The sequence below is a fragment of the Mya arenaria genome, chromosome 7, assembly GCF_026914265.1.
Source record: "Mya arenaria isolate MELC-2E11 chromosome 7, ASM2691426v1".
Taxonomy (NCBI): Eukaryota; Metazoa; Mollusca; class Bivalvia; order Myida; family Myidae; genus Mya; species Mya arenaria.
Window position 1 is genome coordinate 55,261,266 of NC_069128.1, and position 13,727 is coordinate 55,274,992.

A 13,727-nucleotide genomic window follows, 5' to 3' on the forward strand; every position below is an offset into this window, starting at 1 on the left:
TAAGTGTTGTAACTACTAGAAAGTGGTGATGTGACGCCGGAAGGCCGGGTACAGGTGCATAGGGTACATCTAGTACCAGTGAATAAGGGCCAGTTCAAGTGTCAAGTTGACTAAACATGACTCTAAGGGTCAAGAACCTTATATTTTGCTACCATAAGCCAGTATGTGGACTTTGGGGTGGGGGTTGTACTATTATAATGTGATTCTGTGTTGCACTTGCATGGCAGAGCATTGTGTCTGTATAAGATCCTCTTTCATCGCCTGTTAGGGTGTATTGTTTATGCAGAGGGGATTCAGTAGAAAACTGTTTTAACCACAGAAATCAGTTCCCTCCATAACGGTCTGTTAGGAAAGCATTATGGTAAATTAAAATCAAGGAAGTCCTTTTCACCATTTATTTAAAATAGTGGGAAGTGAATGAAGGTAGTTATTGACTTGCAAAAACACAACAAGATTATAACACATGCTTTAAAATGAAAAGAGTGCATAAGCAAATAATGTAATATTCAAAAGAATAGGTTAAAGCATCATAATACAATGTTCAAAATTAGGCTTTATTTTGTTAAAAAGTGCAGGTGGCCAAGTCCCCCCTTCCGTCCCCCCACCAATATAACGAAATAAATGTATTTACTTTGGACCCGAAAGTTTCTTCCAACTGGCATTGAAATTGTCCCAAAGAATTGGTCTTCAAGATGTCACAAGTTTCTTAAAATGACAAATAATGCATTGAAAGAATAGGTGCTTGGTGAGTTTATTGGATATCTCAGTTCGACCTTGACTTTTTCAACACGTTTCATTACACTGGATTCTTTTGCACATGCCAGCTCTATCCATTCACGTGCAACAGCGAGATGATCAACTTCACCACATAGTCTGCATATATTAAATCACGACCAATAGATGTAGTCTCTGTGATAAATACCAGTTGTACATTTTTGACAGTAAAAGTTATGATCGACTTGTTCTATGTACTCTAGGTGTCTACAGCAGCGATGCCATGAGCGAGTAAAGCGTATATGTTATCTGTCATTTAAGGCCCTTGCAGCGGTATTGACTCGAAATGTTCCTCGGTAATTCTGACCTTTTACTCTGCAGAACATGCTAAACAAATCCATCTGAAGGTGCATACGTCTCAAATGTAGTTGCATTGTAATATTATCTATTTGGTTATAAAGCTTAAGCCCATCTGATTGTCAAGCTATGCACATGGATGAGATCGAAGTTAAACTTAAAATACATACAGAATGAGGAGCAGGGCGTCTTGCTTATGTATATTTATATTTAATGCAAGAATATGCATCCGGGTTAACTAACTGACTGACTGTTGCTCAAGTGTTCTCCATCTATGTACAAAACGCTTTGCTCAAATTTACAAGCGTTCACGAAACAAACTGGACTTTACACAATACTGATTCCTCTGTCAGTGTTATCATTTGCGGACTTTTGTTTCACCTTGACGACGTACACGGTCGCAATAATCAGTAGACCAGCGAAGATGTACAGGAAGATAATCAGAGAGTAGGAGAAATAGAACAGATCGGAGTGACAGTTGCCGGGTTTGATCAGGATGCGGTCCAATTGCCCGTGATATCCATACACGTACAGGTTACCTAGCGGACGGAAAACGATAAAACATTTTATTATCGTATAATTTAAAGATATACTTCAATTTGTATCACATACATTGTCAAACTTAACTGTTTACAATCTCCATTATCACAGTGGCACTTTTAAAAGTAAGACATCCTGTTATTTACTTTTTGGAAAATAATCTTAATGCAGACACCACATTTATCAGTTTTAAGTAAGATAACATATTGGGGATCATGATGGTAAAAGTAATGACTTCAAAAGCATTATTGATGTTTGTATTGGACGAATTGGAAAGTGCATAGTGTATATAAATATAAAATTACATATTTATAGGATACAACTTCAGGGTGAACAATGTTTAATCCAATTTTACAGGCAATAAAATCTCCTAGTATGGCAAGGTTCACAAATACATCAAAAGGGTTGAGGAAGCACATTCTTTCGTATTTCCGTTCTTTACTTGACATGCACAGCTGTGCGACAAAGGACACGGCCTTCAACAACGCCAGTACACCACCGACCAGAAGGGAGACGGGCAACCTCCTCTCGCCCGGACATTCGTGGAAATAAACACCTCCTGCAATGAACATGATGCATATTAGTTAAAGAAGGACTTGGACAATAAACGGACAAGTCGTAACAAAAAGTTTGGTATGTGATTGCAAAATTCGAGTAAATGCAAGACAGAACCAAAACCGATAAAATTGAAGTCAGGTGATTCCTCACCCTGGTTACGATTTTCTAATGTTGATTGGTACCGACTTGTATTTCAACCCCACGTATATGTCTCAGTATATCAAGACTTGTATTTGTTAGAAGACAATTAAATTCAGTCAAAATACTATATTATACAGAATAAAACATTCGGAACACCTCGGCCATTTTACATTTAAAACAACTTCGGAAGTAAATGGACGGTTTACAATGTCAGAAATCATTACATTTAACTACTCCGCAAGTAGATCGCGTAGTAATGTCAATTTATCTGTTTAACATAATAACTTTTCTCTTGTGAATCTGTATCATGTATGCAATACATTCCCTAGCAATCAATTTATACTTAGATATACAAAATACAAGTTAACCACTACAATTAATGAAAACGATTCTACCAATTCTACTGATGTACCGGCTAACATCCGAGTTTGTTTTCGATGCAAACTGGCCGAGGAGTTCCGAAAGAGATAGTGCAGTGATAACTACCGAAAGCCAACAACATTATTGGCAAAAATATTGCAGTAAACGGGACCACGATCACACAGATTGCAAGACACAGAAATGCGACATTCCGCAAAAACGCTGAAATATAAAACGAAAGAATAATTAATCTAACAATTAAAATCCCTCGTTTAAAAGATATTTTATCGCGGGATCTTTATATTTTGATTTTCATGAAAATAATATGCAAAACAATATTTTTGGGAAGTTATAATCATAACTTCAAGGTTATTTTTTAGGATGTTTTTCATGGGTGATACACACAAAATTACTAAAGATTTCGTTTTACTTCTAGATCACAAACGGAATATTCATATATACACTTTTCATTGTTCCAGCATACATAGTTCATACGATTTGAATTGCTGTTTATATAAATAACATTTAACCTTTAAAAAAACAATGCCTGCATATTTTCTTATGTTAAGTAGATATATGTATGATAATATTATTAGAAACAAAGACTTTTAATGGATAAAACACATACGAAATATATTTGTTGAATGTTAAATGATTAATATTTGGGATAATAGTGCATTCCCAAATACATTATGGCTAAACATGTCCGTTAAAATGAAATATATGATTAATTCACAATATAGTGGTATTCTACTTTAAATACATCATGAAAATGTTGTAGAAAGCGAAAATATACTGTTAAAAGAAAGCTTTGAATTTGAGGAATATTTAGTTCAAACACATTCTAAATTTTTGAAATATTATTTAATGTTTAAAACAAGGAATAATCGACTACCAATTGAAAGTAAAAGCTGGAATAAGTAATAGAAAATGTGGACTTTGTGTTAAAAACAGTATTGATGAATAATTCCATTCATAGAACATTATACCAATACCAATGTTTTAAAATTTAAAAAAATCATTAAAATCGATCCCAAAGATATTACAAAATTCATAAAATTAGGTAAAATCCTCAAATGTATTATAAAAAAAGGATTTTAAGACTGTAACACTATGTTCTCCTCCGTTAATATATGTTTATTTGTTTGAACAGATATATCAAGTTTCAACTAGAGATTGCTTTTTTAAAAAGCGCTTGTCTCCCCTTTTGTGAAGTCGTATCTGAGAAAAAAATAAATGATAGACATGAAATTTGCAATTTTTATTGGAGACGAACAAAAACAGTGAAGTTTGGTTTATTCACCCGTATTAAATAGTGAATATTTACTGCGACCTTGACCTTTGACCTACTGATCTCAAAATAAATAGGGGTCTTCTACTAGTCGTGACCAACAAGCATATGAAGTATGATGTTCCTGGGTACAAGCGTTCTTTATTTATTGAGCGGAAACAGTTTCTTCACCTAAAGGTCACGGTGACCTTGATCTTTGACCTACTGATCTCAATGTCAATAGGATTCATTTACTAGTCATGACCAAATAGCACACCAAGTCTGAAGTTCCTGGGTGTAAGCGTACTTAAGTTATTGAGCGCAAACCGTTTCTTCACCTCAAGGTCACGGTGACCTTGACCTTTGACCTACCGATCTCGAAATCAATAGGGTTCATCTACTAGTCATGACCAACTAGCATACCAGTATGAAGTTCCTGGGTACAAACGTTCTTTAGTTATTGAGCAGGAACCATTTTTAAGCTGAAAGTCACCTCCATCATATCGTTTTTTACGTAAAGGTTAACTTGATCTTTGATTTTTTTATCTCAAAATCAAAAGGCCTCATCCACTAGTCATGAACAACTAGCATAACAAGTATGAAGTTCCTAGACCCAAAGAATCTTTTGTTATTGAGCGGAAACCGTTTTTCCACCTCAAGGTCAAGCCGATCTTTACCTTTGACCTAGTGATCACAAAATCAATAGGAGTCATCTACTAGTCATGACCAACTTGCATACCAAGTTTGAAGTTCCTGCGTGCAAGCGTTCTTTAGTTATTGAGCGAAACAGTTTCTTCACCTCAAGGTCTCGGTGACCTTGACCTTTGACCTAGTTATCTCAAAATCAATAAGAGTCATCTACTAGCCACGACCAACTTGCATACCAAATATTAAGTTCCTGTGTACAAGCGTTCTTTAGTTATTGAGCAGGAACCATTTTTAAGATTAAGGTCACCGCCAACATATTATTTCTTCCCTGAAGGTAACCTTGACCTTTACCCTTGTGATCGCAAAATCAATAGGGGTCATTTACTAGTCATGAACAACTTGGTGAGGTGCTCGAACCACCATTCGCCGCTGTTGTTGCCTTTTTGCCAACAGCTCTAACGTCTCATTAAAATATCTATGTTGGTAATCTTATCGCAAACTACAAGCCTTAAATTAAGCATTCTTATTTAAGCCATCGGGATAAAAAAAACTACGTTCACATATTTTAGGATTTTGCAACGACGAGCACTTATAGAATAAAAGCCATACATTTAATTTAAATCACAAACAAGTAATTATAAAAGCGTTAAATAATACCCCCCCCCCGTGCATTTTTAAGTGCTGTATGTTGCCAGACATGATTGTGCATGTTTATCTAAAAATGTATATTTCATTCTAGTCAAATAATGACGTTCTTTATGATCAAATATAAGAATTAATGTTTTCATATTAATGCATAAAAACAACAAGCAATGGAATTTTCGTTTCAATAAAACATACAAATAGGACCGTTGAATCGACAGTCACCAACATCCTCATTCTCGACCGGATTCAAGTCTGTGACTGGGTGTGGGTCAGGAATTTCGGCGGCCGTAGATGGGTTAGAGGGTACTTGCAGGAGTGTTGTCTCGGAATGTACCTCCTGCGATACCGGCTTCTCTCCAAACAAATCATCGTATGTAGGTGGAGGGGCTGTGTAAAAAAGGTATTTTTCAAATACAAATATTATACATTACATACATAAATACATTTCTGCAATGACATTCCTCAAAATATATGTCTTTACTGAGTGTTATTATGGTAGCCTCGGTATGATGACGATTGTTTATTTACATCACTGGCGCTCTTAAGAGCCGACGTATTGAGCATTTTACAATGTTAACTGAGAAATATTGAATGATCCAAACAACAATGCAACTACATTATTTAGGTTTAAGTATGAATGACTTTGGAAACCCAATGGCTTAGACGGATATGGCCATTGTAAAAAAACATGATCAAAAATTTGGTTAAGTTGAATAATTCTTCTCCGTAATCCGCGTCGTGGTATGCAGCAGTTGTTTCCCTTTCACCACAAAGAACAATTAAACTATTTATTTTAGAATACACGAACTACATTTACCTGTAGGATCTAAAGGTGGGTGATAACTGGAAGAGACGCTAGAATACTGCGGAGGCGCACTTGCGTTGGAGAAGTCGTCAAACATGGCATCGGTCTGAAACACAATCTGCATTAACATACATATCCCGTTAAATAACTAACTGTGACCATCTTACAAATTCGATTTGGCCAACATACACCATTGCCTCATCTCAATGTGTTTACACCTCTTGAGAAGGAAATTATGGCAGAATGATTTCGTTTGAATTACACCATTGCCTCATCTTAATGTGTTTACACCTCTTGAGAAGGAAATTATAACAGAATGATTTCGTTTGAATTACACCATTGCCTCATCTCAATGTGTTTACACCTCTTGAGAAAGAAATTATGGCAGAATGATTTCGTTTGAATTACACCTTTACCTCATCTCAATGTGTTTACACCTCTTGAGAAGGTAATTACGGCAGAATGATTTCGTTTGAATTACACCATTGCCTCATCTCAGTGTGTTTACACCTCTTGAGCAAGAAATTTTGGCCGAATGATTTCGTTTGAATTACACCATTGCCTTTACACCTCTTGAAAATGAAATTATGGCAGAATGATTTCGATTGAATTACACCATTGCCTCATCTCAATGTGATTACACCTCTTGAGAAGGAAATTATGGCAGAATGATTTCGTTTGAATTACACCATTGCCTCATCTCAATGTGTTTACACTTCTTGAGAAGGAAATTATGGCAGAATGATTTCGTTTGAATTACACCATTGCCTCATCTCAATGTGTTTACACCTCTTGAGCAAGAAATTTTGGCCGAATGATTTCGTTTGAATTACACCATTGCCTCATCTTAATGTGTTTACACCTCTTGAGAAGGAAATTATGGCAGAATGATTTCGTTTGAATTACACCATTGCCTCAACTCAATGTGTTTACACCTCTTGAGCAAGATATTTTGGCCGAATGATTTCGTTTGAATTACACCATTGCCTCATCTTAATGTGTTTACACCTCTTGAGAAGGAAATTATGGCAGAATGATTTCGTTTGAATTACACCATTGCCTCATCTCAATGTGTTTACACCTCTTGAGAAGGAAATTATGGCAGAATGATTTCGTTTGAATTACACCATTGCCTCATCTTAATGTGTTTACACCTCTTGAGAAGGAAATTATGGCAGAATGATTTCGTTTGAATTACACCATTGCCTCATCTTAATGTGTTTACACCTCTTGAGAAGGAAATTATAACAGAATGATTTCGTTTGAATTACACCATTGCCTCATCTCAATGTGTTTACACCTCTTGAGAAAGAAATTATGGCAGAATGATTTCGTTTGAATTACACCTTTACCTCATCTCAATGTGTTTACACCTCTTGAGAAGGTAATTACGGCAGAATGATTTCGTTTGAATTACACCATTGCCTCATCTCAGTGTGTTTACACCTCTTGAGCAAGAAATTTTGGCCGAATGATTTCGTTTGAATTACACCATTGCCTTTACACCTCTTGAAAATGAAATTATGGCAGAATGATTTCGATTGAATTACACCATTGCCTCATCTCAATGTGATTACACCTCTTGAGAAGGAAATTATGGCAGAATGATTTCGTTTGAATTACACCATTGCCTCATCTCAATGTGTTTACACTTCTTGAGAAGGAAATTATGGCATAATGATTTCGTTTGAATTACACCATTGCCTCATCTTAATGTGTTTACATCTCTTGAGGAAGAAATTATGGCAGAATGATTTCGTTTAAATTATACCATTGCCTCATCTCAATGTGTTTACACCTCTTGAGGAAGAAATTATGGCAGAATGATTTCGTTTGAATTACACCATTGCCTCAGCTCAATGTGTTTACACCTCTTGAGAAGGGAATTATGGCAGAATGATTTCGTTTGAATTACACCATTGCCTCATCTCAATGTGTTAACACCTGTGGAGAATGAAAATATGGCAGAAAAATTTCGTTTAAATTACACCATTGCCTCATCTTAATGTGTTTACACCTCTTGAGAAGGAAATTATGGCAGAATGATTTCGTTTGAATTACACCATTGCCTTATCTCAATGTGTTTACACCTCTTGAGAAGGAAATTATGGCAGAATTGTTTCGTTTAAATTACACCATTGCCTCATCTCAGTGTGTTTACACCTCTTGAGAAGAATATATGGCAGAATGATTTCGTTTGAATTACACCATTGCCCCATCTCAATGTGTTTACACTTCTTGAGAAGAATATATTGCAGAATGATTTCCTTTGAATTATGGTACCATGTAGCTCCCTTAATTGTTACTACAAAACAGCCAATGCAAACACACTGTTTATGACGATGGCCACTTTAACTACACTATTGGATCCGGAAATAAGACTGTATAGTTATTTTAGGTAGAAGTATATCTTTAATTTTTCAACGTCGAGATACACCTCTTTGCAGCGAACGTGTATCTCTTATATTTCAATGTCAAAAGAAACCTCTTTGCAGCGAACGTGGAAATGGTGTAGAAAACATGTATATTAGACTACGCGCTCTGCAAGAAATTCACTAAAAGGTAAATGTTACGGAATTTATTGATTTCCAACTTTGCGTTGACATAAAGATGGAGCTATCCATAAATCCAGTTTGTTACGAATATACTTAATGCTTCATGTTCCCGTTCAGTAAACTTCAGTTAAAATATTTCGTACGTCTCTTCTTTACTTAAGGTTTAAATAATGTGCATTCCGTGCACAGCATATTTCTTTCAAGTGACTCTCTAATTGTTTGTAAAATGCACGTTTTTATTACGAAATAAAGTGCGGCAAAACCAAGCTCCTGACAGCTCGAACCCTTCAGCAAATGTTGATATTTCCTTAAATATCGTATTTGAAGACAAACACTTTCAATACCGCTATCTACAGCTTTCAGTGGTTTCGTTGTTGAGTGATTGCATGATTGACATCATCACGTAATGTTACTTATATGTCAATGTATTGTTACAAGGTCAAAATATCCACCTCTGTCGTATCATTCTAGTGGTTATGTCGTCAGTTTCCTTTTTTTCTTAACTTTACCGGCGTAGGTGCGCATCCCAATAAAACCAAAAAATAGACTTACATTTCTTTACGCAATGTCGAGTTCAAAAAGTAAAATAATGATAAAAAACGTGTTTTCAGATGCTTTTCCAGGAACAAAATTTCTTTAAAAAAAAAAACATGAACGAGTTCCTTAAAACGTGCCGTTATTCCGTTACATTTATTATCATATCATTACCATTTTTCAATCCACTTACTATTACCGATGTATTTGGTGCATACAGTTTGTGTAGTTCCATTCTTAAAATAGAACTGAGGATATTGTTCAGGGTAATACTTTTGAATATATGTCTTTTCTGGTCGCTTTCTATTGACTTAAGCAGTGATTAAACTATTTTTTTAATGTTCGATTTTACGCAATACTTGATTCTATCATATTCAAGATTCAAAAAGGTTGTTTAAAAGAAGTCAACGTATAATAAAGTGAATTAAAATCAAGGACGATAATATTATTTTTTTCCAAAAAGAAAAAAAAATGCCAACAGTAAGGATATCATTCCCATATCGTTTCCGTGATCTAACAGATAAAATATAGGTCCGATATATATATATCCCATACAGGTATATTTGCGTAAATTTCGGACCGTTACATTGGGCCTAACTGCCGACATTCCGACAATTCATGTACAACAATAATTAAGAAGAGTAAGTATGCCCTTTGAATACATTTGGATCCGTTTGAGTGTGAAACATATTAAAACGCAATAATTTTGAATCATATTTGTAGTTCACATGTAGGTAATTTTAACGTGTTATAAATAAAGTGTAACCACATAAACCTAATTATATACATAAATGGTTTATATATGCGATGCTTCGATAAACAATAGTATCTATATATAAACTTAAACTATTTGTTTCAATCTGGATTTAAACCTTTAAGTCCTTGATAAAGGGAAATGTCTTACACTTCCTGGAATGTATACTATAAACCTGCATGAATATAGTTGATGCAAAATGTAAATTTAGCGTTTTTTTCATCTATGTTAGTATACATACCATGGTTATATCATCTGTCCATATTCGAATGACAATGTGCAATTAAACCTGTAATAGCTGTTCACCTGCTTTCCCTGTGAATATGATTATAACGTTATTCGATTTAGATCCTAGTTTGTCCGTTCTTTCACTGTTCCATAGTTTATGCTAGTAAAATCAATTCAGGCGAAGGTTGGATTAAACTAAAATCGTGCGAGGTAGTACTCCATCGATGCACAATCACAAAATAAACACATGCATTACTACTAATGAATTTGCTGAATATATAAGGGAAACAACTCACTAATTTATTTCATCTACTGTCGCCAATTAAATACCGTAATGATCTAAAACGCATGATATCAAACAAAATCTTTGTTTTCATATTAGTTTAAGTCTTCATCGAATTACTTACAAGTGCTCGTTTAACTTTGCTAGAAACATGATTTAATATAGCAGTTGCTATACTTAAGATTACGTTCAACTAAAAATTCGTGCTTTGTTTAACCCTGTGCCATTAAACGGGGTTTATTTTTAAACTTTTGGCTACTGAGCTTGCTTCTGTTGTTTTCCATATAAATATTGTTGGAACTACAATCTGGCACTTTTTAATGAAACGAAACTGTTATTAAATTCAGGTTACTCAAACTTTGAGTCGTAGAATGTTGGGTCCCAACAATTATTGATAAAGCAGAAGTATGGATCACCTATGACAAAGCGAAGATTTGAGATGACTTGAAACTTAAAATAAAAAATTAGCAATCTCTTCCATCGCAACTGTGTTCATATAAGGACATTTCTTCTCTGTATTCTGAGTTTTTCAACGCTAAGCGGACCGCTATTTTTTTCTGCACTATCCTTTGACAAACTTTCAATATTGCACAACATTATACAGAAATGTCAACTGACTACTTTTTTATGAAAAAGGCTGAAATAACAATTACTTTCAATGCTGTGGTGTACTTTTTGGCGGTAACATAATAGTACAAAAGGTTAAATTTGTTCTTTTCCCAGCTTCACTATCAATGCCATTGGAGTATAGCGTTAACATTCCATCAGTTACCTAAATTATAATTATGCGAAAAACAACAGAAACAAGCTCAGTAGCAAAAACGAATAAACGCCAAAGACATAGAACATAAAAACAAAAAATCACAAACAAGAAACATTGAAGAACAGCACAAAACTCCACAAACAGCACAGTGCATTTATACTTTATATAATAAACTAGGTATGTTTATAAAGAATTGTTAGGTACCGCATTGGAACGGTCAGTAAAATGTAAATTTACTGGGAGTTTAAACCAATAATCCTAAATAAAGAAAAAACGTAAAAGGTAAATCTTATATCTTAAATCAAAGTATACATTAACGTGTGGAAATCTAATAACAAAACAAATAATAATAAACTTATAAGTAAACCCCAAGTACTTCAATGATGAGAGATCCTAACTCTATCTGCAGACGGAGGAATACAATTCAGAGCACATAATGCAAAAACCTTTCAAAGATACGATGCAGTCATTGTTTGAAAGCACTTTCAATACTGATGTACCAAAACAAGTGTGTAATTTGCGATCAAAAGAGAATCAAAACACATGCATTGGAGCGTTTGCAATATTCCATCGTCCCATCAAATGTTTAGTGTAACACACTGGCAATGTATGGTAACTAAAACAATCACTCAGCGAACAGTAAATGTATTAGTATACACTAAAAGTCAAAGGAACACATTTTCTTTTCTATTTCCGTTATTTAGCAAAATAAAAATCAATTTTACAACCAATCATGTGCTCAGCATACTGTTTAACGTAGGGTTACTCTAACAATCGCATAGCTAATAATATTGTATATCATGTGATCTGTTTCCGTACTTTAATAATCGCTCAGCAAACAAAAACTGTATGTCATGTGTTTTCTTTACAGTTGACATGTTTTTTGTTCTCATTGAAGTCCTCGTTAGGTATGATTTTCTTTTAAACTTTATTAATGCTACAACCATTGTGATAGAAGTTATATAAGAATACAACCTACATATTTAGCCAATTGAATTGCAGATATGCAATCATTTAGAACTAGGCTTAATCATTTACAATTTTAAGTCGAGAGTGTTTAAAGGTCCGCCTTTTCGAACTCATCCGTTTCCAACTCCCTGTGTTAGATGTTTTGTCGACAATGTGTCAGCGAATGAAGTTACATTATAAGTCAGTCAGATGACCTGAAGTAACGCTTACTACGCCCATTGTAAATCATTAAAAAATCACTCAATACTTAACTTATGATAAGTCAACTCGTTGGCACGTTGCTGCGCGAGAGTATTGCCTTGTGTTATGGGGGAAGTCTCTAAAGAAAACTCACTTGTCCGACCAACAACCAAACTCATATAGGCCTAGGCCAGCCTTGGTGAGGAGCGAGTGTAAGAACTTGTCCGCTAACAACACAACCGAATGATCTTTACAATTATGCAATTATCCTTTTAAATACCAACATCCTTTTATCAAAATTTGCCACAATTGACAACAATGTCATTATCACCGGCGATCTGAATTTTCATTTGGACAATCTTTCTAATCGCGACACCATCAAATTTAACAGTGTGCTTCAATCCTGTGGCATGTATCAACATGTGAAAGGGCCAACCCACGTCCAAGGTCATACCTTAGACGTGGTCATCACCAGAGACATGGAAAACATAATATCTGCAGTTGTAGTGACCGATCCTGGATTATCAGATAGCTCTGGCAAAATAGCTAAGGATCATTTCGCAGTAATGTTCAATGCGCTTGCAGCGAAGCCCCCTCCGGTAAAGAAAACTGTAACATACAGGAAACTTCGGTCGATTGACGTTGATTCATTCAAAGCTGATATTCTATCATCCGATCTTTTGAAATTGTCTCAGAGCACGTCAGATGCAGACACTCTTGTCTCATCATACAATAGTGAACTTTCAGCTTTAATGGACAATCACGCGCCATTGTGTTTAAAAACCATCACATTGAGACCATCTTGTCCCTGGTACACGGAGGAGCTTCACGGTGCCAAACATGTGAAGCGTAAGCTAGAACGTAAATGGCAGATTTCAAGACTCAACGTTGACCATTTAATGTATAGGAACCAATGCGCAATCGTGAACAAAATGTTGAAAAAGGCAAGAATTGATTATTACTCAGAGAAAGTAAAATCAAATGAACGGGACCAAAAAAGTTTGTTCAAATTAACGAAACATTTATTGAATGACCCAAGCGAAGTTGCACTTCCACCAGGTAAGAAACCAGAAGTTTTAGCACAGGAGTTCAGCGATTTCTTTATAGATAAAATAGAAACAATCAGAACGAACATTTCATCTCAGAATCAGAGTGAATCAGTACCAGAAGATCGACGCACAGAAGTACGTGATATTGCGCGAATGGATAATTTCATTCCAGCAACAGAGGAGGAGGTGAAAAAGCTTGTTCAACAGTCAGCTAACAAGTCTTGTGAACTAGACCCTCTTCCTACATGGCTCTTGAAATCGTGTATAAACGAACTTCTACCAATTTTGCTGAAAATTGTTAACAGCTCGCTTCAAAGTTCAATCGTGCCTAAATCATTTAAAGCATCACGAATAAGGCCATTGTTAAAAAAGCC

At 35.2% G+C, this 13,727-nt stretch overlaps 1 protein-coding gene across 5 annotated transcripts; it reads right to left on the reverse strand.

Annotated features, from left to right (window-relative positions):
* Positions 1-381: 381 nt before the first annotated feature.
* Positions 382-10,338, reverse strand: LOC128241641 (uncharacterized). 5 transcript variants are annotated; one of them, XM_052958654.1, is made up of 6 exons: positions 10,188-10,338; positions 6,051-6,144; positions 5,429-5,620; positions 2,797-2,892; positions 1,967-2,170; positions 382-1,610 (listed from the first exon to the last, which is right to left on the reverse strand). In XM_052958654.1, the coding sequence occupies exons 2-6, from the start codon at positions 6,133-6,135 to the stop codon at positions 1,399-1,401; spliced, it is 789 nt and encodes a 262-aa protein (XP_052814614.1). In that variant the 5' UTR covers positions 6,136-6,144; positions 10,188-10,338; the 3' UTR covers positions 382-1,398. The 5 variants fall into 5 exon arrangements, with proteins under 5 accessions (XP_052814614.1, XP_052814615.1, XP_052814613.1 ...); XM_052958655.1 differs by having other exon boundaries at positions 2,054-2,170; positions 10,123-10,338; XM_052958653.1 differs by having other exon boundaries at positions 10,123-10,338.
* Between the last annotated feature and the right edge of the window lie 3,389 nt (positions 10,339-13,727).

Bases quoted from the DNA above. Each gene is read 5' to 3' on its own strand.
- LOC128241641 (XM_052958653.1), bottom strand. The intron at 5,621-6,050 runs GTAAATGTAGTT...TTTTTTACACAG, and splicing joins CCCACCTTTAGATCCTACAG to CCCCTCCACCTACATACGAT. The intron at 1,611-1,966 runs GTAAAATTGGAT...TCCGTCCGCTAG, and splicing joins ACTAGGAGATTTTATTGCCT to GTAACCTGTACGTGTATGGA.